Source organism: Sesamum indicum, linkage group LG12 (assembly GCF_000512975.1).
Source record: "Sesamum indicum cultivar Zhongzhi No. 13 linkage group LG12, S_indicum_v1.0, whole genome shotgun sequence".
Classification (NCBI taxonomy): Eukaryota; Viridiplantae; Streptophyta; class Magnoliopsida; order Lamiales; family Pedaliaceae; genus Sesamum; species Sesamum indicum.
Genome location: NC_026156.1, coordinates 2,894,069 through 2,921,788, shown reverse-complemented (window position 1 = coordinate 2,921,788; position 27,720 = coordinate 2,894,069). Strand labels below are relative to the sequence as shown.

The 27,720-nt window shown below is 36.5% G+C and overlaps 7 protein-coding genes and 1 pseudogene across 7 annotated transcripts in view; 2 read left to right on the top strand and 6 right to left on the bottom strand.

Annotated features, from left to right (window-relative positions):
* On the bottom strand, window positions 30-1,157 carry LOC105175275 (long-chain-alcohol O-fatty-acyltransferase-like). The gene is made up of 2 exons (XM_020698463.1): window positions 982-1,157; window positions 30-606 (listed from the first exon to the last, which is right to left on the bottom strand). The coding sequence occupies exons 1-2, from the start codon at window positions 1,073-1,075 to the stop codon at window positions 38-40; spliced, it is 663 nt and encodes a 220-aa protein (XP_020554122.1). The 5' UTR covers window positions 1,076-1,157; the 3' UTR covers window positions 30-37.
* On the bottom strand, window positions 4,076-5,422 carry LOC105175274 (acyl-CoA--sterol O-acyltransferase 1-like). Its single transcript, XM_011097660.2, has one exon. It carries the CDS (start codon window positions 5,199-5,201, stop codon window positions 4,095-4,097), a length of 1,107 nt encoding a protein of 368 aa, XP_011095962.1. The 5' UTR covers window positions 5,202-5,422; the 3' UTR covers window positions 4,076-4,094.
* On the bottom strand, window positions 6,071-10,327 carry LOC105175273 (U4/U6.U5 tri-snRNP-associated protein 2). The gene is made up of 9 exons (XM_011097659.2): window positions 9,897-10,327; window positions 8,531-8,775; window positions 8,228-8,312; window positions 7,926-8,111; window positions 7,682-7,849; window positions 7,331-7,546; window positions 7,072-7,243; window positions 6,420-6,591; window positions 6,071-6,329 (listed from the first exon to the last, which is right to left on the bottom strand). The coding sequence occupies exons 1-9, from the start codon at window positions 10,242-10,244 to the stop codon at window positions 6,236-6,238; spliced, it is 1,686 nt and encodes a 561-aa protein (XP_011095961.1). The 5' UTR covers window positions 10,245-10,327; the 3' UTR covers window positions 6,071-6,235.
* LOC105175271 (rho GDP-dissociation inhibitor 1) lies at window positions 11,115-13,986 on the bottom strand. Its single transcript, XM_011097658.2, has 5 exons — window positions 13,240-13,986; window positions 13,061-13,127; window positions 11,753-11,971; window positions 11,531-11,655; window positions 11,115-11,422 (listed from the first exon to the last, which is right to left on the bottom strand). Exons 1-5 carry the CDS (start codon window positions 13,504-13,506, stop codon window positions 11,345-11,347), a joined length of 756 nt encoding a protein of 251 aa, XP_011095960.1. The 5' UTR covers window positions 13,507-13,986; the 3' UTR covers window positions 11,115-11,344.
* LOC105175413 lies at window positions 15,959-16,761 on the bottom strand (annotated as a pseudogene).
* LOC105175270 lies at window positions 20,687-24,601 on the top strand. Its single transcript, XM_011097657.2, has 6 exons — window positions 20,687-21,364; window positions 22,056-22,167; window positions 22,286-22,457; window positions 22,557-22,744; window positions 23,272-23,415; window positions 24,286-24,601. The coding sequence occupies exons 1-5, from the start codon at window positions 20,964-20,966 to the stop codon at window positions 23,392-23,394; spliced, it is 996 nt and encodes a 331-aa protein (XP_011095959.1). The 5' UTR covers window positions 20,687-20,963; the 3' UTR covers window positions 23,395-23,415; window positions 24,286-24,601.
* On the bottom strand, window positions 24,745-26,651 carry LOC105175412. Its single transcript, XM_020698410.1, has 4 exons — window positions 26,114-26,651; window positions 25,754-25,874; window positions 25,575-25,656; window positions 24,745-25,472 (listed from the first exon to the last, which is right to left on the bottom strand). The coding sequence occupies exons 1-4, from the start codon at window positions 26,483-26,485 to the stop codon at window positions 25,388-25,390; spliced, it is 660 nt and encodes a 219-aa protein (XP_020554069.1). The 5' UTR covers window positions 26,486-26,651; the 3' UTR covers window positions 24,745-25,387.
* The window catches only part of LOC105175269 (ER membrane protein complex subunit 3), a 3,195-nt gene continuing 2,895 nt past the window's right edge, over window positions 27,421-27,720 (top strand). The window contains exon 1 of the mRNA XM_011097656.2: window positions 27,421-27,671. Coding sequence (XP_011095958.1) covers window positions 27,520-27,671 — 152 coding nt within the window. The 5' untranslated portion in view covers window positions 27,421-27,519. The remainder of the gene's footprint in view (window positions 27,672-27,720) is intronic.

The following is a 27,720-nucleotide window of genomic DNA, read 5'->3' as shown; positions in this document are numbered from 1 at the left end:
ACCTTCTTTTTCCTTGCAGTACGTACGGACGGAATTTTTAGAGGAACGGACAAGAGATGTCATTCGGGCTGACGAGCCGGTGATTCTTGATGGACTCTATGAACGCAAGAGATTCAGTGCATCCCTTAACGTCGGCCTTAGACCTTAGAAATGGCGGAAAGAACAGCAAAAAACTGGTGTACATCACATACGCCAGCGTTAACGGCCCGGAAACAATTCCGGGTAGAGAAAATTTGCCACGCAAGATTTTCTTGATGACAATTTCTAATGATAAAGACACCCCATGTAGCAGAAAGAAGCACATCATCTCTCCACTGGGCCTCAGTCTCCCTATGTTATACAAAACCAGCTCATGCATCAGGCCCGAAACCAAGAAAGTAGCCAAGACTCCAGGGATTGCAGCCCATTTCCTGTCCATGAACCGGGTGGCAACCGACCTCACAGGGTGGTACACAGTGGGCTGTAAAATATTGGGAACCATCAAATTCCATCTTCTGCCCCAGAAATCTTGGAGAGAGGTAGCCAGGTAAGGCTCATTGGACTGCTCCTCCAGCTCGACATGGAGCAACGCTTTAGTTAAGGCAGCAACAAGGGCCAGCACCGTCTCTAGCATCAAGTAAACATGAAGGCAGTAGCAAAACAGTATGATTTTTGGATGCAAGTGTTGTTTGTAATGGTATATGCGTAGGATGAGTGCAAAAATGAGGATCTTGGCGAAATAAATGAGAGGTGATCTGTGAGTTATGCGATGAGATTGGTGAAATTTGATGGGGAAGCAAGCCAAGAGAATGAAACGGGAAAGTGGGATTGAAGGAATTGAAGATAAGGGGGGTTTGTTGAAGGCGAAGAGAATAAGCTTGAAGCTGGCAAGCCATGCTATGAAGAAAGAGGTGGTGCCTCCGAAGTGTATGGAGGTGAGGTTGAGGGGAAGAAGAAAGAAGAGGAACACCACTGGAAAAATTGCAAAGCGTCGGGCAATACCTGAGGGGAAGAGTTTGCCGACTCTGTGGCAGTAGCATAAGGATGCCACCACTGTACTCCATACTAAAATCACGTTCTTCACTTCGCCTTCCATCTCTGTCTCTCGCGTGTGGACAGAATTTGTTTAGGCTTGTTTTGGTTAGAGAGAGGGAGGGGAAATATCTATATGCTGCTGTTCCAAACAAGTTTTATCACTACTTTTTTAGGTAAATTACATTTAATTAATCTATTCATCTTAGGCATAATTACATAATAGTTCCATGTTTTTGGTTAAATTATAATCACGCCCCTTTAAGGGCTTGTTAGTCTAAGAATATTTGTATATTTTTTTCGTTATTAAATGGGAGATAATATTAAAAATATATTTATAATTTTATAAATAGTAAGAGATATTTCATGTTTGTACCTATTTACCACTTTTAACTTATTCTACTCTAACTAAAAATATATATTTTTAAATACTTGTATTTGATTTAATTTAGTAAAACACTTCAGTCAAATTTGGACGGATACACATATACATCAAGAGCGGGTCATTTTTAGTGTCAGTTGGTGCATATTAAATGCACGGTGTCGGTCTCGTCCCACCATACACTTGCCCTTTAATTTTGATCATACGTAATTTTTTTGGACTTCAATTTTTATTTTATTTTGTTTAATGTACATGATATATAAAATTATACTATATATTTGGTTTTAAATAAATGGACACATGTAAAAAGTATATGTTTTTTTTTAAAATAAACACTAGTATATAATAAAAGTTTCAATTCTTAGGTGGTGATAATGGGGCACCACCTCCTAAAACTACGTTTATTTTTATTATTAAGTTGTTTAATGTACATGATATATAAAATTATACTATATCTTTGGTTTTAAATAAATAGACACATGTAAAAAGTATATGTTTTTTTTAAATAAACATTAGTATATAATAAAAGTTTCAATTGGTGGTGATAATGGGGCACCACCTCCTAAAACTAGGTTTATTTTTATTATTAAGTTGCGTAAGTTGTTCAATATATTCTTGTAAGATGCCTACATTATGAATGTTTGATTTTTATTCCCAAACTCGGTATAATTCACTATTTACTTGAATAATTCAATTCAATTAGTTTGATTGAACATAGTATAATTAATATTTTTTTTGTTATTTTATTATTTAAGTAATTTTTATATCATAAAGTAAATGATCATAATTTTGATCTGGATCAAGGTTCTAAATGATCTTGTGATGATTAGACAATGATCCGGTGATAATCTGATAATTTTTTGGAGTATGAGTCCAAATTATTATCTTGATTTGGATGAATGATGTTGGCGTACACAAAACGTTAGATTTATTGGGGTAACCCCCAACTAAGATTATTCGATGTCTAAATTAGTATTGATCGAGGTTGTAGGAGTCATTGAGTATGATCTAATAGTAATAAAATGAATACTTTGTAAAATGGCTCAATTGATATTTATAAAGGTTTATGTGCCATAATTCATACGAGCCACATGTCGATTAAAAAGTCATCAAATGGATCGGATATCTATGATTGATAATTTGAATCATCAAGTCAAGTGAGTCGGATCGCAATAAGATGCGGACTCATAGCAAGTGTTGATTAATTATAATTATATAAAATTAATTATTAATATGTAATTATTATAGTTGTCGAGTGTTGTAGATATAAATATTGAATATTAATAATTGTATGTTGATTTATTCAAAAATAATATTTTATTATTTTCACTTAGAAGAAAACCTATAAAAAATGTTGATGGGTACATTGGAGCGATGTATTACAGTAATGTGAAATTAAAATCCATTTTACTTGTTAATAAATCAGTGAATTTAAATATTTTATTATCCATTAGATTTTTTAAGCCTATGTTTGATGAATTTGAAGTCCGTCAAATAATATAATCACTTTAAATTCTTTTGAAATATTCTGAAATCGTTAGCAGAATAGATTTCAAATTATTATACAAATTTCTTATAAATCCAAATAATATATTTCGAATAGGTAGTTTTGAAATAAAAGGAATTTTGAATCCATTCATTTCGGATTTTAGTCAAACCCAAATTCCACGTTCTAAACCCAATTGAAAATATATCTATATTTTAATAAAATACAGTTCAAAATTAAAATTATAAATTTCAAATTCTTTGAATTTGGGGTAAATTAAAATTACTTTTTCTAATATTTTATCATAATTATAAATACTTTCTAGTTGTTTCGAAAATTACAAATACTCTATAATTTTAGAGTTCATCTAACAAGGAGTCAATTCCTTTAGCCTTTGTTGGGTTTTCATCCAATTTTTGTGGTGAACTAATTAAATTACTTTTTGAATTATGAATTATAATTTTGTATAACATTCAGAATTTTTTTTAGATACTTTTATGGACTAACTTGTCCTATGAATTACTTATTTTACCCAAACTCTTATTATTATTATTATATTTTTCCACTTTAAAAGACAAATACTCAATAAGAGTAAATGAGTAATGTCCGCCTCCTCGTTCACGAGCTACATAGTTATTATCTAATTGAGTAGGTATTGTAATTTCTCAAATAACAAGAAATATTTATAATCATGCCAAAATCTCAAGAGAAATAACTGCAATTTTACCCTTGAATTTAAAAATATCCAAAAAAATAAAAGTAATACTGTATTTGAATTGATATATTTGAAACTAAACTTTCAAATTCATAATCATAAATGCATTACAATTATTTGAATAATGTTTATATTTCAAATGATTCGAAATATTGCAATTCTCATTTTCAACTAATATTGTTTGACTACACCCAAAAGAACGACGACTTGAATTTTGTGCTACGGTCGTGATTGTTGGCTTTTTTCAACTAATAATTACAAAGTAGTTTTGAGCAAGTGTAAATCTGTCGATTAAATCATGAGCAGTGAATTTTAATTTTAGTGAAAATTGAAATTAGAGGATTAAATGAATATTTCATAGCTTAAGATTACAAGCAAAATTCGAGGCAGAAATTAAAAGAAATTTTGAATTTCTTTTTTTATTACGAGAAGATGTAATAATATGAATTGATAGTTGATATGATACTTTTTTCTTACAAGATAAAAGTGAAAATATATATTTAAGAAAAGGAAATATATGTGTTGACCGTAAAATTTAAAGCCCGAACGATGTCCTTCACAAACGTGCCGATTGCCGCGAGCTCCGCCAACCCTCTCTCATCCGCTTTGCACCGCAACAATTGTGGGAAAAAAAGCCAGGATCCTGTTACCATCACGAGTCCAATGCTCAGGATCGTTCCGATGAGCCTTGGCAACCGCCATCGGCCATTTACCGCCTTCTTCACAACTATTTCGACCATCAAACACGCGCCGTGCAACACGAAGAACCAAGTGATTTCCCATGTGGGCTTCACGCGGCCGAGTTGGTAGAATATGAGCTCGTGCATCAGGCCCGAGACGATGAAAGTGGCCATCACGGCCGGCAGCGCAGCCCATTCCCGGCCCAGGATCGAACTTGACCAGTCGAGCACCGGAAGGTATACGGTTGGGCGGAGTATACGAGTTACCATGAGGTTCCACCGGCGGCCCCAGAAATCTTGCAACGAAGTCGAGAGGTACGGCTCATTGAACTGCGGTTCGAGCTCCGCCCCAAGCAAGCCGCGAGCCATGGCTGCAGCAATGGCAAGTATAATCTCTAAGGACAAGTATATGTGGAAACAGTACATCACCATGATGATTCTTGGATGAATGTGGTCTTCGTAGTCATAACTCTTGATTATTAAGGCAAACAAGAGGGCCTTAATGGCGTAGTTCAAGAAAGATTTGTGGCCCTTTTCAGAGTGAATTTTTCCATTTTCTCGGGATTTTGAAGGTTGAATAAGTTTGATGGGAAGGCAAGCAACGGCAAGAAATCTTGGGAGGGAGATTGAAGGAATGGATAAAGGGCCTTGGTCAAAGGCGAACAAGAGGAGTTTGAAGGTGGTGAGCCAGGCCAGGAAAAAGGAGGTGATGCCGCCGAGGTGTAGGGAGTGGAGCTGCAGCGGGAGGAGGGGGAAGAGGGCCATCACCGGGAGGAAAGCGGCGAGTCTACGGTGGCCTTTGGGCAACATCTTGCCGGCAAAATAGCAGTAGCATAGAGATAAATAGGCTGAAATCCATACCTTGATGAAGGTGTTAATTTCTCCTTCCATCCAATATCTCATAACGTATGTGACGTCTCCCTCCATCTGTCTCTGCCTATGGGAGAGCCTCGTGAAAGATTTGGTTTTAGTTGCAAAGAAAAGGGCTTTAAAACCAGGATTCTTGTTTACGTTCGAAAGTTGACTTGTACAAATCGAGGAATAACAAACAATTAATGATGGAAAGGACTTAGCGTTTTGTTTATTGTATTTAGGCTAACCTATCATGATTTTGTAGAGAGAGTATTCCATTCTATTACCAGGTCTAATTGTTGACGGCATGTGATAGAAATGTGTATATTAAATTTATTGGGCTGTGGTACCTACGTGCGCACCAAAAATTAAATGTTCAACCCTTAACGTGCGGGATTCTTGCGCCTCTTGTCTCGTTCCTGTATTGTAATGTCGCTTCAATATTTGCCGAGGGGGAGAAAGAGGACTCCAGAGGCTGGACCGCTTTCTGGACGGATCCAAACTTTGTAGTTTCCTATATTTTGTTGCCTTCTCATTTAGAGATTTTTTCTAGATAAGAGTCGCAAGATTGGTCAATGAGTGGCATACATCATCATAACTTGCTCAATAGTTAAATCTACATTTACTTGTCCAAAGAAAAAAATCTATTAGGATTTCAATTCAACCGTGCTACGATTGATCCATTCAGATCTGAGTTTTAAATTCTATAATTAATTGAACTCGTTGGAATAGATCGATACCATTGGTTAAAACCCTTTCTTAGCTTCCTCTACCTTTCCAAATCGAGACCTTTTTCTAGATTTCGTCATGCATGCTCCGATTGCCAATGTTGACTCCTCTAGTGCCCTTTGACTACCGATATGGTTGGCGGGTCACCCGCGTGCCCCACACACCACATCCCGGTAGAATGCACCTGTGGAATTAGTATGATGGCCCATGTTCAATTAACCTTACAAGTGGGAATTTGCAATTTATATTTTATACCATTTGGAACAAGAACCAGAATTGAAGAACAAAATTCGGGGTTCTTATGCTCGAAATTCCTTGAACTGACATTCCAGACAAAAATGTAAAACCTCTGCTTCAAGCAAACATGAAAGGGATAGAGGCTACTGTTGCTGCTCATATATCTGCATGTATGCCTCGGAAAGTGCAACCATCTGGGGTAATGTTTCTGACACATGAAGGTCCTGCATCTCATACCTGGTGAGGCAGGAGATAGGTCGAGGATGATAAATTGCTAATACTCTCAACAACATTACAAGGAAAAAGGAATACGGAAATGGTAATTACCAGAGTTCTTCTGACTTCCGCTGCACAAACACCCTGTAGGATCCTTCACCCGGCTTACCGTCATGAACAATATTAGCAATTAAATCGTACTTTGACCGCAACTTTTCATTGTCACTGGGTGCAGGTAGAGGGATGTAATCCTTCAGCTCAAGATTCTTCACAGGGAAGTTGACTAAGAGAAACAGAAAAATCTCATCAGTAAGGCGGAAAGTACTGTCGAGTAAATATAGTTTTAAGTTGGGAATGAACAGAGCCATAAGCACACAGAAACTAGGAACATTTCCTTGTTATAGTTATGGAAGCAGAATAATGGCGTCTGGTGCAATTACATGTCAACCGACATTTAATTTCTGGGCCATAGCCAATATAAGTTTGAGCCATTACATTTATGTGTGGTGACACATGACTAAGTAAATGAAAATTGCTGTCATGACAGCATTAGTGTACAAAATGAGAGTGTATTTAACCAACTTCTTTTGGTCTTTGGAACTTAGCATACAATCATAGCAACAGGCAAGTCTAAATTGAGAGTGATATTGTCAGATAGAGTTTTAAGCCCAACTAAATACAGATGCAACTAATCAATCAAAATGCAGCTACCATCTAAGTCACCGAAAAAAAAGATTGCCATAATAGCAGATAATAAACTCACCAAGAGTAGGATTTTTCTCCACAAAGAAGTTGTTCTTTGTAAACCGACGCATGTGGAGAATAAGATACTGTGGCAATTTTGTGACACGATATCTCATCCTTGCTATACGAGGACGGACAACTTCAGTCACAGTCTCCCCATCGAACTTCTTCAGTATATTGAAAAGTGGAACCTGACATAATCATTGGTTGGCTAATAAGTCCAGTAAGGAATTTGTAATGTAATTCAAAATTCTTAGGGAGAAAAAAAAATATCTAACCTGTGGAATAATGTTTTTCTCCATGATGTCCTTAAACAAAGGAGGAGGTGGCAAGTCTAATCCAAGCATCAAGAAAGGCATCTTGCTTGTCTCTGTCATCACTTTATCTGCTTCAGTTCCACCATCATCTCCATTCTCATTGTTCTGGTTGTCCCCATTTTCTTTTTTCTCTGCTATATGTTTGCTATGAATCTCTTTCACAACCTCCAGTTCACCCTGTAAAAAATATTCATGCATAAAATATCTCGAGTGAGAAGAGCAAGGAGGGCAAAATAACATAATTCACTGGAAAGAAAAATGAATCGGAAAGAGAAAAGCGATGGGGATTGGGTAAAGAAGGAGAGATAGAACCTGAAAGCATTGATGAATGATGCTGCTACCCTTTTTTAAACTTTTCAAATCTCCATGCAGTGTATTAAGAAGCCATGACATAAATTCAACTGGATCTGATTGGGCGCCTATTCGGAAACGTTTCTTACTAGCTTTCATAACCGCCTGCAGAAATTCATGTGGACTCACCTGCAAAATACTCAACATCAGAATATGATTGTCAAGAACCAAAATAAAGCACATAAAATTGAATTCAGCATTTAACCTGTCCTTTGAAGTTCCTAGCATGCCAGATCTTTCGTGTGAGCTCCCCAAATCGAAGAACAAGTTGGGATTTGCAGTGGATATAGTTTTGGGGGATGAGAAAAAAGTTCCTCAGGGGAGTAACACGCATCAATGATTGAATGGTAACATTAACAAAATCAGTCTCTTTGATGTTATTTAACCCCACCTACAACATTTCAAACAGAGAAGACAAAAATAATGAATATGTTTTATCTCTGCATCATATCAAGAAGACCAGTGAGGTTAAAATATATTAACAGAAAAAAGAACTCAACTAAATACCATTCCAGGAAGATAATCAGAACCATCAAGTGCCCTCGACCATTGCCTATTCCGGTCAAGATGCTCAACTTGCTCTCTTGAAAATCTGTACAATTTACAGGAAATGGCGTGTGATAAACCCACGAAAAGTAATAAAATAGCTACCCAAACAGTATAATGATAGAAGCAAAGGGAAAAGAAAACATTACTTTTATAATACAGGAACATGCAAATTAACCATATAAACAAGGGTGAGAGATGCAAGACAGGTAAAAATATGAAAGATGGAGAATCAAACACAAAAGAATCATGCATTAAACGTGCCTTGGGTTAAGTACATGCCGAATATCATCCAGCGATGGGTCAATAACTTCATATCCATCAGGCAGACAGTAAACTTTCTCTGTTCGAAGATTAATGTAGACATGGTGGCCAGCTTCAAGACTGTGTGTATATGCATGAGATTTCTGTCCTCTTCCTTGATAATACTTTCCACAAACCAAACATGCATACACATTCAAGTTTGAAAGAGATACTGAGCAAAATTTCTCAAAGTCGAAATCTAAAACCTGAAAGATCAGAATTTGGATTCAGAGGCAGATCTAACCAAAAACAAACTACATTAGTTGTTCTGCAATAATTCATATCATAAATGATGAAGATGATGATTAGAGCAGTGGTGTTTAATTATTTCTGTTTGTGAACCTTGGAATAAATCTTTGTTTCTTCACGAAATTATCCATGTTTGCCATTGCCCATCGAAGAAACAAGAACTTGATTTGGGCAGTCTTGTTCTGGCTCTAGAGTGAACTATTTGATCCTAGTCCAATAACAAAACTGAAACTTATGACTGACTATTCGTGTAAGTTACATGGCGAAATAGAATCTTTTCATCGATGCAAAAGCCAATTACAAAGTATTCTACAACAAGGTTCCAAAAAAATTAACTAATGTGTGGTTTAATCTAACAAAATTTGAATTTCTAGAAAATGGTTCGTGAAGAATCTTGTTGAATTGAAACATGGACAAGGAAAACCTTTAATCATATCTGGTTTCATCTCATTAAATCAAGTATATCACAAACTAAAGAAACTCACTGTCTTCAGACACTTGAGACAAAAGTTTTAAGATCTTGGTTGGGAGAATAAAGGATTTTAACTCCAGCAAGAATTTTTATATAATCTTTCCTCATCCATTTCAGAAACTCATGAAGCAGCTAGAAAAGGGGATAAGATGTGGTGGTTTGAAGCTGGCATCCTTTCGGAAGTAGAGAAATTTCTGCACTTAGACCCTTTGTAACTAAAATTTCTATAATTCACATTTATAATTATTCCATATCAATGCTGTAAAGAGTCGAAGGGTCATTCAGGACTCCAAACCCACGAAAGACCAACCTGCATAAAAATATCAGCACCCAAAACTACATCCTTTAAAGTCATAATTGAATTTGGGCGCAACAACGAGCTTGCATGCTTATCATTCCATGTATTTGTTTCAATTTAGAATCTTTACAACCAGTTTGGTTGGCTGCCGGAAAGAAACAGCTAACAAGTGAATGTAATAACTGATTAAATAAAAGGGGGAGTATTATAACATTAAGCACCCCCAAGGATAAACTGTAGATCAGACTCACATAAAGAATCATGAAAAGTGGAAAACATAGTAACCCAAGCTTGTAAGAGCGTAATACCTGTCTATTAACAGTATCCAGATACGGGCAGTCCCTCCTTACTTCAATAGCGCGACTGCGCTTCCCTTGCCCTACTCTGCTTTCTTCATCCTCTTCATCATCATCATCCTCATCCTCGGAATAATTATGCCCGTTTCCCTCTTCCTTTCTGCCATTATTTACATGTTTACCCCCATTCCCATCTCTCCTAGCTTCATCTTCTTCCTCCTCATCGTCATCGTAAGAAGCCAGCGAGAGGATCGGATTTTCAAATGCAAGCTGAGGCGACGAGTCTTCAGTTAGCTTCTGCCTCTTCGCAACCCCGTCTTCATCCGCTGCATTCTCGGAATCTTCTCGCTTTGTTTTCATGGCTTCTAGGGTTTTCGATCTAATTCGAGGCGAAATTCCCAAATTGCAAGCTGGTCTCGACTCTAATATAAACTCATCTGCAATTATTTACTCTCTACATATATCTGAATATTTTTTAAGTTCACATGGTTACGGGTTTTATTGCAAATGGATCCCAAAAGTCAGTTATTGGGGTTTAAGGCCCATCTTAGGATCCATATACGAGGCCCATTGGGCCTATTCAAAGATGGGCCTTAGGCAATGCTTATTCAGCTAATTTTATTATAGATTTTTTTTTATTTTTATATTTTAATGTGGAAATATATAATAAATTGCTGATATTACATTTCAGAGACACATTTGTATTTTGTACTCAAAACACATTCGTAAATATTAGTGATTTTGGTATTATTCAATATGAAATGGAAAAATTCAATTTATATGCAGTGCTTATATTAATTTATTCAATTCCCGTGTATATTTATATTTTTCTTTGTAAGTGCACATTTAGAAGATTATAATCTATATAAAACAATTTATAATTACATTTTTAAAAAAATTATACACACGCATCAAATGAGCCACAAATCGTTGTTCATAAAATGTATGAGTTTAATGATTAATAAAAACTTATTCCTAGTATTAATTGTTCAAAACTATATTTGATCGAACTTGTGTACTTAGAAAGACAATTTTCATTAGACTGTTAACTTCATCTCTTTCCTCAAGATCGAATTATCTTTGTATAGACATGTCCCTTTCAGGTTGTTTATGGTGAGGTACTGCTGAAGTGCTGACAATCATCTTGCAAACATACATCTACTTTCAGACAACACACACTTGTACATGCCCAACGAGGACGAGTGCAAGAGAGATAAGAAATTTGTCAAATTGTCACAGGTCAAGCACAACTTTATTGCATGAGAATCAACAAATGGGGAATCTACTGCTAAAATTTATGCGCTTTACCATCTCACAAACCAATCTTAGGCGTCCCTTTCATTGTTCTATAATATCATCACATCACATAGCAACAATGGACAAAAATACTCAAAAAAACTCAAATGGGATACATCAACTCTTGGAGCAAACGAAAAATGCTTCTACAATAGAGCCTTGGTTCATGTTGGCTGCCAGTCTTTCTTGATCTCAAATGTATAATTCAGCTCCAAGTAGCATCTGTTGTCGTCATCAAGGAACTGCACGCACGACAGACCAAAGTAAAGAGGGGGTGGTGGTGAGAATTCAACTATGTACTTGAGCACATAAACATGTAAAACAAACAAACAAACAAACAAAGAAATCACCTGTGTTTTTGCTGAATATGTTCCTCTAGCAAACATGCCAGAAGGGGTGGTCTCTTCTGGCATTTCATGTGTATAAGGTTCTGGCTGAGGACTGAAGGTTCCAATCATCTCTTTCGTGTTGTCCACTGAAAAACAATGTTCGAGTAAGGAGTTTAGTCCATTATTTTTCAGCTAAATGGCCACAAATTATACACAAGGAGTGACAAGATAAGGGGATTTAACCTTTAATGCCAGTTTTCCAAACATTGTTCTTGTACTTGAGGCCTGATACAATATTGTTGCTGACCTGGAATGTAAATTCTAGGCTGTAACGGCTTCCCTCTTTCAACGTAAACCAGGGGTTTTTTGGGTTCCCAGACTCTGGGATTGGAAGAACAATATCATCCCTACCAGGGGATTTGATTGCAAGACTGAAGATTTTCACATCTGGATCAAGCGTTTCTACAGTGCGGAATCAGATAAAGAAAGTCAATCTCTATACAATCCCCTCAGCAGATCAAAAACACCCCAGAGTTTCAGACTGCCTACCATTACCTTAACAAGTAACCCAATATAGCAGTAACCACATCTGAAAGGAAACTACAGCTAGACAATTTACTGGGAGTTTCCTATATTAATGATCATTTTTATAAATGCTGTGCAAGTCTTGTAAGAGATCCTCAAAAATGAAAGTAAAAAATTATGAGTATTAACAGCCCACCAGCCACAACATTTGACAAGTTAATTTTATCTTACATGGTGTAAGAAACATACATTCCAAAGTGCACATGGAGAAGAATGTGGTCAGTAGAGTGAGGGGTAGGGCACATTGAAAAAGTGGTCAGATCAGAAACTCTTTCAGCAGAAATGACTACATGTTAAGTGTGGGGCCTCAATGTGGCATTGTGACTTTCCTCAAAACAGATAAAGAGAATGTTTGTCTAATCTAATATAAAAGTATGCTAGATCTTACTCCTACAGTAAATTCTTGAAATGTTCGGATGCTTGCAAAAATGTCAATATGGAAATTTTTATGTAGTTAATTAGTCAAATCAACAGAGTTCATTCAGATCTAAAAAAAAAGTTTTTCTTCAAGAAAATTTCCAAAAAAGCTTATAGAATCCTGATATTTTATTTTGAGACTTCTCTCCTAGAACTTTTACCAACCAATTTATCATATTCCATAAATTTTCAAATATGATCCAAAGAGCTAAATAAGCTCAACCGAACACCCTGTAGATCCTGGGTCGAGATGATGAATCAAATAAATTTTTACATTGTCATGATTTTAGTTCAAAGTGTGGTGAAAGAGTTCAACTAAAAATCTCCTATTTCTTCTCCATCCACTTTTCCTAACAATGCTTTTTGGCTTCTTGACAACTACAACGAGATCCATCAAGATATGACTAAGTACAGGATTGGCAACAACATGAAAGAACATAGACAGATGAGAATTCAGAGAATTCTTGGCTTGCTGGCTATTAACACTAACCATTGTCATTCACATGTGCGAGGAAGATTTAGAAAAGAACAAAGCAGTAAATCAATTACCTCCAACAGAGTTCATATCCACGCTTCCAAGAAGTTGCTCCTTCCACCTCCTCAAACTCTCATCATCCTACATTCTCAAAACAATGAAACACATTGAAAATGGATGTAACACCCACATAAACAGAAAAAAAGGTGGTGGGTTTTTCTTGCCCCAAGGGAAATTTGAAAGGCAAACAAACCTTGTCCTTCTCAGACAACTCTTTGAGAGTGCACTGAGGACCCAACTCTATCTTGGCTTCAGTATCTTCATCCTCTTCATCCTCAGTGGTACACAGAGAATTCTCACTCATTTGCCTGCTAACCGCCGCCACGGTATCAGGCTCGATTTCCGGGTCCGGCTTATTTGGCCCGGTTTCGGAAACGGGGTTGCCCTCTTTTCCATCCCCCTTGTTCTCATCAAACCCCATGCTTTTGGAACTTGAAACAGCTCCAACAGCCAAAGACATCAACCGAAGATCTTCACAGTTGCGTTTAACAGAAGAAACCCAAAAGGCAAAACATAAAAGGGACCCCTTCTCCCCCACCCAATGCAACAAGAATAACGAGAACTGGAAAAAGAACCCAAATAGGGAAACCGACGCCAAGACAAAGCCGACACAGACAGAGAGCAAAAGAATCAATTTTTAAAATTGTTAAATGTGAAAAACTAAAATTATCACCATTTGGTGAAAAGAAAGAATCCAATAAAGGATAAGGGAAAAACAAAGAAAAAAACAGACACCCCACAAAGGATAAGGCCCCCAAAGAACTAACTAGAAAAGGACATCAAGATCCCAACAAAGAAACAAAAGATTAAAAGGGGGGAGAGAGAGAGATGTGAGAGAGAGAAGTTTATACACAAGGAAGTGGTCTTGTGGTGATCCGTGATTGTGAATAAATGAGGAATGAATATGTGAGAGTGATTTTCCGAATAAAGAATTATGAGAGAGGAAGAGGTGGGGAGATCGTGAAGGTCACTCAGTTGCACTACTTCCAAGGGGGTTACAACGTATGAGCATAGGATTGGTGTGGGACTATGTACACCTTTTCTTGTCTTTGACCTCTTTTGATTGGCTAACCCTTTTCTCTTTTTTTTTCTGATTGGCCAATGTTTGTATGTGGCATACATGCACCCACTTGCATTGCATGTTTGAATATTTTGTAGTTTTATGAGGCGCCCTATTGGGCGTCGCTTTATTTAAGGTTCACATGACATGAGTTTTATTGCAAATTGCAATGGGAGTGCGAGACTACGGACACTGATTTTAGCAGCTGGGTTTTGGGATATGCGAATTGCTGACACTTTGTCAGCAGTCAAATGTTTCAGTTTTATATTATGTTTGGGATTTTAACTGTGGAAGGATTGTTCTGTCATGGAATAACAACGTCGAATTTAATAATCAAATTCAAAACTTAAATTACAATAAAACCGTTGTGATTATTTTAATTTTATAAAATTTGATTAAACATCGAATGTGTTCTTCGACAAAAATTTGTTGAGATATTGCGTAACAATGTCGGGAAAATATAATGTATGGGTTGCTAAACTTGATTAATTTTTGAGTTGCAATTCATGTGTGATAAGATATGGAGGAAGAATGGAAGATGCATATTTGGATACACGATCGCAAGTGAAGAACCGGTTTATCACATTGCTTCTATCGATGTATTATAGAATGAACTTGGCGCAAGTCCTTTGAATTATTGAGGGGAATGTAGTTTGTCAGAGTAATTATTGCAAAATTGATGGGTCCCAGAGAATTATTTTGATGCACGTTCAACTGATTGTAGAATTTTAATGCACGATAGGTGCATAATGAATGTTTTATGTAGTGGCATGATTTATCAATTATTTCGTGGCCAATTATACCAACATAATCAGGAAACTACTTGGGGGTAGGGGGGCTCTCAATAACCTATTCCAATTTCTGGGAGGGAGAACTCACTTTGTGGGCTTATGCTTACAATTTTCATGAGCCCACGTTGCTTGTTTTATTTTGTGGGAGAAGAATGTAGAGAAAAAGATGTCTGTAATCTGGGTTCAAAAGTCTGAAACTGACACAAATACCATCAACCTAGAATAAATGGAAAATTAATGCAATTAAGAAGCATTTTCATCACATAATTCGAAAATATTTAAACTTTTGTTTGGACTAAGTGTTATTCTTGTTCATGCAGCAGACAAGCTATCTGGTCTCAGAATGTCATTAGAGTATGGAACGAGTGTTTCTTCCAATTCACTACATCTATGAATAGACTCGCAAGAATTTGACTGTGCGCTAGAGTATTTTGTGGTGGGAAATCCAGGGGATGCAAGAACAAGATCCTCAACAGCAGCACCTCATCAGATAACCAGTGAAGACAGACTAATTCGCACTCACAGAATTGACCAGAGCAAGTTCTATATTTCTTTGCATCCATAATAGATATCCATATTAAATAGAGATTCAGAGACTCGCAAAACAAAGCGGTAAAGCAAAAGCATGTAGAGCAAGATAGGATTCGGAGGTTAGCTCTAAACAGCTATCAAGCATAGATCCATAAATAGAAAATGCTGCTGGGAGAAGATTGTCAAAATAGTAACATGCTAGAAAAGTCAGCATCATCGGACCACAAATAAGAGAAGTGTTCCGAATTTTCCCGTCAGTGATTTAAAGCAAAGATCATTTCTTCTTTTTTTGTCTATTATAATTGTCATGTATCAAGGGGGTGGAGGAACTGAGTTAATGACCATGCAAATTAAAGACCGGGGTGCAGGGTGCCAGTGTGGAACTTGGAAGAATTTCTCTGACTCATTAACATTGCCCCATGTAGTTGTACTAACCAGCAACGGCTTAAAATTGGACTTCTATAACTGCATGTTTTTGCACGGGATATCATCATAATCCATCACACACATAGATGATACTGCATAAGAAACTTGTTCCTTTTATCTTTTGATAGACTTTAAACAACCAATAACAAACAGACAAAAGCAGCATTAGCTGTGCACACAAAAGTTAACCATAACTAAGCAAAATTTTGTGCCAGTCACAGGACGTTGCAGGTCAGTGGCATCTAAAACCCTTCCAGATCATATGACTTCTCTCACATAATATCGTATTTAAACTGACAGTTCTTGCTAGTTAAAAGGAAATTCTGGTATAAATTAAGAAGAACTTTCAAATTTTTTAAAAAGATCACAATATGATACTTTTTATGGAGCTGATAAAATTAACCTGCAATCAAATTAATTGCTTCCCCATTTCCCAACTATTCGCTCTTTTAAACATGTACAGCAACTTCGCGGTAGGATATATCCGATTCATAATCTTTAATGTCAAAAAGGTGAATGCATTCCATGTCTCTCACAAAGCAAACAAAAAAGGGTTGAAAACGACGGCAAACATCACGTCCCTTTTGCCATTATCAGATACTGTGTCAATAAAATTACACCTATAAGAGAGCATGCATGAAAACATATATAGATTCCCTGAAAAAGGTTTCTGAATGATACTGTTACAGGTGCTTACCAGGATCAGAATGCCCCAAGTAGAAAGACTTGCTTGTTGAGCTTCCTGCCAGAAACAGTCATCATCAGATCCACCAGACCATCCACCACATCTAAACCAATTTCCTCCTCCACTTGCTTCCTCTCTCCTTTTAATTTCTTTGCTTCATTTCTCAAACTCTGATTTCTTTTCACCAAGGGCACTTTCTAAGGGTTTTATAGCTTGTTCTGTAATTCATATATTCCACATAATAAATTTACAGTGTAATAGAAGAATTATAAGGAACATCCGAAACTTATTCTCACTGCATTAAAATCTCAAGTCCCCTAGTCCTGATTTATCTAAATGTATGTTCTTCCTTAGCCAGTTCAAATTCTCACGCCAAAAGTTTGACTTATGATAGTAAGAGACCTCCTTTTGCATATCAGTTCTATGTATGGACATTTCACCAGGCTGGTTTTGTTAATTATCTCATTCAAATAGAGGAATTATGGATGCAAATTAAACATCAATTTCTCTAGGCTTCTAGTTAATAATTGAGTTTCTAATACGAGCAGTTAACATGAACTAAGGTAACATACAATTTCCTTTTCTGAAACATAACTAAATTGAATAAGAAACTATGCGCCAAAAAATTCATGAAAAGAGTCATACAAATCATTGAGTCCTATTAAACATGTAATCTGATATCTTAAGGACCTTCATTGATCAAATTAGCTGGCGTCTTAGGTTCCTGTTTTAAAGATATCCATGGGCTTTGTTACAAATATTTAAGATACTTTTATGAAAACTCCTAATATCATAACTAGTGGTAAATTACAAGCTCACATCTACAGCAACGCAATTTGCTTAAGAATATAAGTAAGTGGAAGTAATATGAGAAGGGCTAAAACACTTGAGTTACAATCCTATAAACTCCTTCTGAGAAGTTGCAAACCAAATATAATAATCTGAATTCATCAGGCATGGATTTATGCAATTGCCAGAGATAGCTTAATAGAGTTTGGCAGATAGACCAGGACTTGAACCTCATGAATAGTCTCATGGGTTTGCAACCAGATATGGCCTCTATCCCACAGCCATAACCACCTATAATGCAAATCATTCTTCACCTACTAACTGCATAGTTAACATCATATGCATGGAAGAAGACCGCTGTCCTTGCATTTGAGTGCTTTTCCTACATGAAGTTTTCGAAAAATTAATAAGAGTCTGTTGGACGGAATCTTTACTTGGAACAAAATCCAAAAATCGAAAGGAATTATCTAGACTTTTTGCCAAATTACGGGTCATCAGTGTCAAATAGTCCAGGTGATGGCTCAACGCATTTCCCTTCAATTTCATCCATATTGTTTTACAGCACCAAACATTACTACAGACATGTATAACATCAGCAATCAGAAATTCAGACATAAACAACATGTAATATGTAGGCGATACATTCTTCCTTACAAGTTTCTCCAGTTTCTATTCCGAACCAATAGGGCATTTATGTTTATTTAATCCTCCCTTTCGTTTCGGTGCTCCAAAAATACACTCAAAAGTATAAAACACAAAGGCAGTCGGATTCCCCAAATCGTACCGGACTGGATTTCTTCCTTTTACATCAGAAGTTAGTTTTCACATGAGAAAGTGAAGTAGATACAAACCTGCTTGACCTGACCGAATGTGAAAGAGAACTCCAGCTGTGAGTTGAGCTACTGGAAGCGGCGAGCTTTCGGACAGTCAAATTCTGCTGGTGGAGCAGAGCTTGGATTTTGCTTGTAATTGGCTGGGACTGGGAGTGGGAGAAGCTTGCTTCATCTCAAAACGCCCCCTAGCAGCTAGTACTCCTTGCAGACTATCGGTCTCCTATACAAAGAAGACCCCACTAACGCACGTACAGTTGCGGAAAAAGACGACTTACTGTTTATCTTAATTATCCAAACCAATCTCTGCCAATATTTAGGAAGTGGGATAGACCCCCAACAATTAGGGATACTCCTTTATAAATGAGTCTTGACCCCTTTAGGCGGGGATACTTTTTTTCACTCCCTTCTTACACTCCTCTCTGACTCTCTAAACTATCTTTTAAGCTATTTCTAAGCTTATTGTCACGTGTTTTTACACTTTTGATCAACTTTATTCACTATATCTCGATTTTTACTTAAATTCATTTACGTTTTTACTTTATTCAATTTTAAATCCCATACTAACTTGGGCGTCAGAATACTAACGCTTTTTTTTTAAGTCCACCCTTCAGGATCCGCATACGCTTCGGCCAAGTTTTGATTAATAATTTATATCCATTAGACCCATGCATTTTTTGAACACAAGAAACACCCTTCCAAAAAAATTATATTTACACCTAATTCTCTTTCATTGGTGTTAGAATGAAAAATATTGATATTAGAAAAAGAAATTATATATATTTTTAGTCTTGCTTTCATTTAATATTTTTATATAAATAAATGGATAAATGTAATACTTATATATAGAATGATGTCAACGTCATTAATTTTTTTCTTTATAAATACAAAATTAAAACATAAGAATATTAAATGAGGGTGTTTAAGTGTAATTAACTCTAAATAAAATCCTTTATTAGAACCTCGTCTTTTACATGAATAAGTTATTATTATTTCAATTATTCTTGAAAAAAAAAAATCTATATAAACTGTTCTTACACCAAACAGTAAAAATAAATCATAATGATCCAATCAGCAAAGACATTTCAAGATTTATAAAAGGGTAAATTATATTTTACATATTTATAAATACCTTATCGTTAAAAAATTGTAAACACCCTCCATGATTTTAACGTTTTATCTAACAATGATCCAATTTTGATAGATTTTCATCCAATTTTTGTGAAAAACTACCAAAATACAATTTTGAATTATGAATATAATTTTGTATATCAATGCATTATTTACTTTACCATCCTCAAATTATTTTCTAATTTTTGAAATATTTTATTTAAAAAATAAAAACACTTTTACTCCATCGTTTAAAAACTACATAATTATTTTGCATTTGAAAAAAATATCTATAATTTTTTAAAATAATAAAAAATATTCATAACTATACTAAATATGAAGGGCAGCTGTAGTTCACCCTTTATAAAAAGATAAAACATTAAGAAATTAGTGAATGTTTTTTTTTTCACAGGACATCAATGTATGTTTTTAAATACTAGGTTGGATACCAAGTTCTGCCAGTCCGTACAAGGATGGTTGGAGCAGAAATTAAAATTCTATATCTGAATTGTTTATTTATTTTATAACAAATTACTTATTGTATTTTATTTGGGAGTATTAGTTATATGTATATGTGTTTACATGAAACTAAATTAAAGACAACAATTTTCATTTTTGCTAGAATGGGAAATCTTATGAAAACTTTTTCAACATATATTATTTCAAGTGTTGTGGGAATTAGAACCCATTGAAGTATTTAGTTTATTACTTTTGAATTTTGAACTAATTAAACATGAATACTTATATTTGGTATGATACGAACGTAATTAAATACTAATAAAATACAAATTAGTATGCAAATTACCTAACACGTTGATGCAAAACTGATTTAAAGTCATGTTAATTTTAAAATTCCATCTTTACTATAAGGTACACAAAAAAATGCGCGAACAGAAAAGGGTGATGATTTGTGTACGTGATTTTCTGTAAAAAGAAATATTAAAGAGTTTTGAGAATTGAAATTTAGAGACAATTGTGTGTTTTTTTTAAACGTGGATTTACATTTAAATTTTCATGATAATAAAATTATAATATTCAAAAAATAAAAATCCATTTAAAGAAAGAGTTATTATTACTCTAGGAAGGGAATTGAATAAACAATAATGTGTTTTGCAGTTGTTGAACAAAAGAAACCTCACTCTCTCAAGTCCAACCGCCAAAGCCCAAAATACCCACGAAAAGGATTTAATGGTTCAACAAAAAGCATGGGGGCATTAAGGTCATTTAATCGAAAACTCAAAAATCAAGCGCTGATGCGCAAAACCGAGACGCTTTTTTGAGTTTCAGCCCACCTTCTCATTTTTCTTTACTCTTTTGTTCCTTTCGTCTTTATCTTTTGAGTACTCAATATTTATTGTTTTATAGAAAACACAACTATCCACCTGGGTCAGGAGAATTTGAATTTTCGATCTTACCCTCATCCATCCGGGACTATCCAGTCCATATGTCTTCGTGTCCTGGGCCTATTGCAGTCATTTAGTCTTTCTGAAACAAGGACATTTTCGCGATTCGATGATTTTGGAGTATATTTGATTGGGAGAGAGAGAGAGAGAGACAGAAAGAGAGAGGTATTCTGAAGAGAGGGAGAGAGAGAGAGAGGAAGAAGAAGAGAGGGAAGAGACGTTTGAGTGGTCCGTTAATTTTCCGTTAAAAGAGAAGTAGTACATGAAGGCAGAAGCACGAGCATAGATAGCCATGGTGTCGGACCAAGAGATAGCGAAAGGCGTAGAGACCGTGCTCCGTCAATCTGACCCCAACGCTGTCACTTCCCTAAACTGCGTCGTTCAGCAGCTCGAAGCCAAGCTAGGGTTGGACCTCTCCCATAAAGCCGACTTCATCAGGGACCAGATTACCTTGCTCCTCCGATCCCACCCCATCCCCAAGGACCAGTTGCCCCCTCAACCCCATCCCCAATACCCAAATATCCTCCTTCCTCAGCCATTTCGTCAGCCCCATTTCGCTATCCAGCAACAGCAGCCCCCGCGCCTCCACCAGCAAACTAACCCTACCTATGCGGTGCAACTGCAACAAACCCAGCCAGCAGCGGTGAAAGACCAGAATGCAGCCGGAAATGCTTCTGAAACGCCCAAAGGAAGGTTTGTATCGCCTTTTTTTGGGTTACTGACTGGTGGTCTTTGGGGTTTATGCGAATAAGAATAGATTAGCTCTTTTGGTAAATAAAGTGGCTAATAAAGTTCATACAAGTTGCTAAGTAGGATTGTTAGTTGCTTGGTTGTGCTTTTTATTGCTATCTCTGGCTGTGACACAGGGTTAGGGTTACGCTTTTGTATTTGGTGAGAATCTATGTAGATTTTAATTTTTATTATATATAATTGCAGGTTCACAGTAGCTTTCTGAGTATATTTGCGGGGGAGATGATAAAGTTCCAAACTTTGGTTATATTTCCTTGTTTTTGATTGTAATTGGGGGTAATCAGGGGTGATTCTTTGATATAACATTATTCTTAGTGGCTATTCTTTGAACTTTAACTACTTGTAACTTTGAGTTAAATTTTGTTATTTTGGTTATTATGATTTCCATTTGTCCTGAGTTGATTAAAAATATATATAGATGCAAAATTTGTCAGTTCTAGATAATATGGATCAGACCAACTTAGGGTTCTAAATCCAGGGATTTTCCACCCAGGAGCAAGTGTTGATTCCAGAAATAAGAAGTTGTGAGTAGTTATCAGTTGGGATCTGTAGACAACAGACCTTCATCATGTGGGTTCGAATGAGACATGTTATGATCGATTGATTTTAATATTACTTATTTTATTTTATTCAGAGCCCCAGCTGGAACCAAAAGAAGAGGCGGTCCAGGAGGTCTAAACAAAGTATGTGGCGTTTCACCGAAACTACAGGCCATCGTTGGTGAGCCAGCACTCCCAAGAACAGAGGTTTGGATTCCAAGAATCAGCAGCTTAATTAGCTTCAGGATCACGTCTTACATTATTTTTTGGTCGTTGTGTAATAGTTATTGACAATATATAATCCATTGCTTTGTTTTAAATCCAGATAGTGAAGCAGCTGTGGGCCTACATTAGAAAACACAACCTTCAGGACCCTGGGAATAAGAGAAAGATTATCTGTGATGATGCTCTGCGGATGGTGTTTGAGACAGATTGCACTGACATGTTCAAGATGAATAAGTTGCTGGCAAAGCACATCTTGCCACTTGATCCAATGAGTATGCAAGACAAAGATGAGAGCAACATCTTATTTACATATATATATATGTATATCTTTTAACAAATAACTTTTGACAATATGCTTCAATCTTGTGCAGAACAATCAAGTCAAGCTAAGAAGTCAAAGTTGGAAGATGCATCTCCAAACCAAAATTCAGATCCAAGCCTTCTTCCAGTGATAATATCAGATGCATTGGCAAAATTTTTTGGAACAGGAGTAAGGGAGATGCTCCAATCAGAGGCTTTGGGGCGAGTCTGGGAGTACATAAAGGTTAACCAGCTGGAGGTTAGTGGTCTCGAGTATAGAAGCTAGTTGACTTTGTAATGGTTGAAGTACCATCCCTCTTAATTTCCAATTTCTTGATAGATTCGTATATTAAATCTTGCAAGGCTTTCTCTGATGTTTCCTTACCCTAATTGAACTAGATTAAGAGGCCCCATTATCATGCTTCTTCTCAATACTGACCAGGTCCAATATTTTAAATTCTATATATAAGGAAAGTAGAAGCATTGTTTAGTAATTAATGGTCTCCGCCGATTGAGTCATTTGTTCTATATGGTATTGTTTTGCTAATAGTTCTACCTAACAGGTTACATCTGTACAACTATACTATTCTGCGCTCCTGTTAAGCACTTGAAGCTTCTGTCGTACATAACTGATGCTCTCGTATTCTTTCACTTGCACTCGTATTGCTTTGCTGAGCTTTCCGTATTTATATATGTACAGAAAAAAATATTAATATCCATGACCCAAATCATTGAATGTTGGGATTTCCCATTAGAAGTTTTTCTTGACCTTGGTCGTCTTTGTAGGATCCTCTGAGTTCTATGGTTATACATTGTGATGCGAAGCTTCAGGAGCTTTTAGGATGTGAAAGCATTTCTGCTTTGGGAATTCAGGAGATGCTTGTGCGCCATCATTTATTGAAGCAATGATAATGTTTTGTTATGTGAATGGTAAGTAATGGAATGCCTTGGATGTGCGAGTTCAAATATAAATAGCAAGTGATTGATTTCTCTTGTAATTGGTTGCAATGAACTTTTTGCTCAGCTTTGACCTTAACTCTCCTAAGAATGACCTAGCGCCAATCATTTCTGTTAAAGGTTCTTTTCCAGTCTGATTAAATATATCTTGTCCCTTTCCAAAGGCACCCCTGATTAGACTAACCCCTTTATGGGGAAAGGGAAACCTTAACACTCTCATGAACATATACATCAGCTTGTTCCACCCTTTCCCAGCAATGCACATCACCAGAGTCATTTAACCAGCCTCTTTGACAAGCATCCGAAACAGGCTACTGCATCTCCTTCCTTTCTGCAGCCACAGCGCTGCATATATCATCAACTCCCCCTTGGCATTTTAGAATTATGGTTTCCTCCTCAACTTAGCTACAGAATCTTCCGTTACCATCCTATCTTTTAGGGCTGATCCCTGAACTTGCATGCTCTCCTGATGGAGCATAGAGCACAAAGGCCAAACTGGGAAGAATATCTGACTAAAGAAATGATGGGATTCTCTAGCGATTGGATGGCTGATGTGTCTTATTCTTGCCGGATTGTGATAAGATGATTCTGCAACTTCAGCTCAGGTTGAAGCAAAGATTGTAATGTGAGATGCAATGATGTAGTTTAGAAATTGTGTTTCTGTAGCAGTGATTCTGAGGAAAAAAGAAAATGTCAAATGTTTCTGGGGCTAATGAAGGGATAAATGGTTAAAATTTTGCTTAACCTTAATATGGATCCATTTTTTAGTTATTTTTGGTATAACTCTTTTATCTCCCAGTATTTTTACCAAAATTGACTAACCATTTTGTTTTTCTTTTGCAGATAATCTGAGCCTTTAGCTGGGATAGTTGTTTGTGATGACATGACTGACGCAGAATGAAGATGTAATTTCAGTTTCTTTGCATTTGTCTAGCGGTTAGATGCTATGGTGACAGTTAACAACCATGATCAATGACTTAGTACACCTGGCTGTGGCCTAGAAATGTTTTGTGATTATGCCATGGCCTTGGTTTAGGTTTCTTTTGTCTCTTTGGCTTTCTTCTGACTGCTGCCATTGTAATGGATAGAAAACATTAGAGGAGTGATAGTTTGTCTGAGCACCTTATAATTGGTGTATATATGCCATTTGTTTCCTACAGATCTTGAAATGATTCTCCTGTTGCTAAATCATCTCAGTTCTTCAATGCCCTGTTTTATTGGTGGAATGACTATGTCTCTTCTCCACTCTTTGGGACCCGATTTCTATTCAGGAATTATCCCTCATATTTTTCATGTAGTTGACTGGCGCTGGCTTCTTGATGCGTAAAAAGCTTTTCTGAGGATCTCACTTCATTTTGGCATATTTCATAATTTGATTGACTAGAAATTAATAGATATGTAATTGCTTCCTTGCGAGGTGCCATTTTGGTTTAACAATTGTAAATTGCAAATGAAAATGGAGAAATTGGGATCTCTACTTCCTTGCTACGTCAAAGTCTCAGCATTCAGTACGTATGCTTTGAACTGTTTGGTTCTTGTTTCTGTTTCTTCTGCTTCTGTTCTCCCTCTTTTGTCCCTGTTCCTGCTTCTGCTTCTGCTGCTCTGTCTCTCTCCAGGGGAAAAGGATTGGATTCCATATGTCTATGCAGGTATTGGTTGGCTGATCTGTTGATCCTCCACAAAAATCTTCAGATCCCGTCGGAGACAAGAAGCACCCAACTTTGCGCTCATAGAGTTTATGTGGTCACCCTGTATCTTAGTAAGAAAACAATTGCTGCTGCTGAGAGAAGAATGAACAATATGATTATGGCCCTTCTTGTTATCTTGTTCCTGAACCGAGCCTGAAGATTAATCTTCTCCATTGCATTCATCACCAAGGTGATTACTTTCTGTCCAGAGATTGAATACAAATGGTTTGTGAATGATGTTCTTTTAATAAAAAAAATCAGCCGAAGCTTACTGGAGTCTGGAGGCTCACCAATCTCAGGGGCTCGATGTGAAGCAGTGGCTCCATGAAAATCTCCACATTCCTGCATCAAGAATTATCAGAAATATACTGAGCACAGACTGCATAGACAAGCATAATTACTTGAGTTTGACATCATGAAGTTGCAGTTTCCCGAAGCATTTACTTTATCATCACCTTTCCCTGGTAAACATGGTACATGTAGAAGCTGAAACCTTTTCCCAGAGGCAAAGGAGCCTTATTCCATTCTGAACAAAAAACATACAAACACAAGGTAAGCAACTTTGCAAGTACTTGTGCTAGAATACACTTCATATGGAGGGGAGGGGAGGGGAGGGAGGTAACCTAGTTTCCAGGATACAGCAACAACCATTCCATCATCCGATGTTTGTTGCACCACGAATTCAATGTTATTCCCCAAGTTTTTCATTAGAGAAGAGAAGAAAGCCAGCACTTGCTGCAAAAAGGAAATCCACCATCACCATGACAACATGGTCAATGTAAAGAATGACAGCATGCATACCGAGGACGAGGATAACAACGTTAAAAATGTAAATAAAACTATTCCTCCAACAACAGTGATTCAAGAAACTAATATGCTAATGTCACTACAAGAACGATAGCTTGCAAAGAAAAATATATAAACAAGCAAGTTCTCTAAGTTGAGGCTGACGTATACCTATCCAAACTTTAATATCAACATACCTTCTTACCATGAAAAGGTTGGAAAGCCGAAACAAAGTTGGAAACACACAAGCACTCTTCGGCAATTATATCAGAAATCTCACTGATATTCTTATTTTTGAGTGCTTCATAAAGCTTAAGCACTGTGTCGAGAGGCCTGTGCTGCTCTGGAGGCCCCGAGTCTTTGGCAGCACAGGCCACCGACGCAAAGCCTGTTCTCATTGAGCCATTACCTCTCAAACAAACATTCCGGGAATGCCTCACTTGTGAAATATACGACAAACTGGCACGGTATAGTTTCATTTTTGGCACAGAATTATGAGCACTGTTTGTTACTGGGACAAAAGCAGGAGATTTTTTCAACATTTTGCAGAAAAAGAAGGTAGAGGCCATCTGGCGATCCAGTGTGAAAGTTGATCATCAAGAAATGGCTCTTTACGTAGTTAGAACCGAAAAATCCACGTGAAACACAAAAAAGAATGTTGAGTTGGTGGTGCTAAGGAATAAAGCTTCAATCTCCAGGGCAAGCTTAGAATCTTCACCACTAGTCCAGATTTCTCCTGCCCCTGCCCGATCATTATCTTTGCCTAATATGGTGTTTGGAGCAATTCTCAACTTAATGCACATTTCTCTCAATCTCTCTCTCTCTCTTTCTGTCTATATATATATATGTATATATTATATCATCGCATGCATGATGACATTTTTTCGAAGTCTTTTATTTTAAAATATTTCACTCATAATACCTATTTCAACTCTTAGTTGTTTCTCAAGGTCACATCCCAATGATTCGGGCATAAAACTTATCTCTTATTTATACCTGTGAGAATATTAAACGTGAGAGCAAAAAAAAAAAGAAAAAAAACTCAAACTGATTATGTTTTAAATATTTTTTCTTTAACAATAAATTCATATTACCATATAATTTTATGCCTATCAAAATCGACCTTAGCAAATAGCTGCAATCAATTGAGTTTATTGGACGCATTTGGGAGGAAGAATTTGGATTTGTGGAAAGTATTTAGAGTAAAAATTTCAAATAATTTCATATTAAATGAATTTGGAATTCATTACAATATCAAAAAAATATAATTCAAAATAAAAATTTAAGAATTTGAAATTTTTGGTATGTTGATTTATCTAAACAAGTTTAATGTATTTGTTGTTATGAATTTGAAAATCTTTGGTCTAAATTTGTCGATGCAAAGGGTTAACTGGGCTGGGCTGTGAGTCTACTTATTCGGTTGGTATTTTGGGCTTTACTGGGCTAGCTGATAGCAGTGTATCCTTTTATTAATAGGATAATGGCCCATAAAAGATTTGGCTGTTTGCTCATCCTCTTCTTCGTCTCTTGGATATTCCGAAGTGCTGCAGAAACTAAAAATCAGAAGTGCTGACCAGAGATCCGAAAATATTCCAAGGTAGCAATGGCGGAAGATTTGGTATTGGACACGGCGATCAGAGACTGGGTATTGATACCGCTGTCAGTGGTGATGGTACTCATCGGAGTCCTACGTTACTTCGTATCTAAGCTCATCCGCTCCGATCAAGTTCCCGATATCAAAATCGTCAAAGAAGGGTACTTTTTGTTCGTTTTTGTGTTTTTTTGGGATTGGACATGGAGATCA

Excerpts from the sequence above, each read along its gene's own strand:
- LOC105175275 (XM_020698463.1), bottom strand. The coding sequence starts at position 1,075 with ATGGAAGGCGAAGTGAAGAACGTGATTTTAGTATGGAGTACAGTGGTG. Across the intron at positions 607-981 it reads CGGCAAACTCTTCCCCTCAG|AGACGGTGCTGGCCCTTGTT; the intron begins GTATTGCCCGAC and ends ACTTGATGCTAG.
- LOC105175274 (XM_011097660.2), bottom strand. The coding sequence starts at position 5,201 with ATGGAGGGAGACGTCACATACGTTATGAGATATTGGATGGAAGGAGAA.
- LOC105175273 (XM_011097659.2), bottom strand. The coding sequence starts at position 10,244 with ATGAAAACAAAGCGAGAAGATTCCGAGAATGCAGCGGATGAAGACGGG. Across the intron at positions 6,592-7,071 it reads GGAGAAAAATCCTACTCTTG|TCAACTTCCCTGTGAAGAAT; the intron begins GTGAGTTTATTA and ends TGTTTCTCTTAG. Across the intron at positions 6,330-6,419 it reads CGGAAGTCAGAAGAACTCTG|GTATGAGATGCAGGACCTTC; the intron begins GTAATTACCATT and ends CTGCCTCACCAG.
- LOC105175271 (XM_011097658.2), bottom strand. The coding sequence starts at position 13,506 with ATGTCTTTGGCTGTTGGAGCTGTTTCAAGTTCCAAAAGCATGGGGTTT. Across the intron at positions 11,656-11,752 it reads TTGGAAAACTGGCATTAAAG|TGGACAACACGAAAGAGATG; the intron begins GTTAAATCCCCT and ends ATTGTTTTTCAG. Across the intron at positions 11,423-11,530 it reads CATATTCAGCAAAAACACAG|TTCCTTGATGACGACAACAG; the intron begins GTGATTTCTTTG and ends TCGTGCGTGCAG.
- LOC105175270 (XM_011097657.2), top strand. The coding sequence starts at position 20,964 with ATGGTGTCGGACCAAGAGATAGCGAAAGGCGTAGAGACCGTGCTCCGT. Across the intron at positions 22,168-22,285 it reads CAGCACTCCCAAGAACAGAG|ATAGTGAAGCAGCTGTGGGC; the intron begins GTTTGGATTCCA and ends TTTTAAATCCAG. Across the intron at positions 22,458-22,556 it reads CTTGCCACTTGATCCAATGA|AACAATCAAGTCAAGCTAAG; the intron begins GTATGCAAGACA and ends AATCTTGTGCAG.
- LOC105175412 (XM_020698410.1), bottom strand. The coding sequence starts at position 26,485 with ATGGCCTCTACCTTCTTTTTCTGCAAAATGTTGAAAAAATCTCCTGCT. Across the intron at positions 25,875-26,113 it reads AACCTTTTCATGGTAAGAAG|TTTTTGCAGCAAGTGCTGGC; the intron begins GTATGTTGATAT and ends TGGTGGATTTCC. Across the intron at positions 25,473-25,574 it reads CAGGGAAAGGTGATGATAAA|GAATGTGGAGATTTTCATGG; the intron begins GTAAATGCTTCG and ends TTCTTGATGCAG.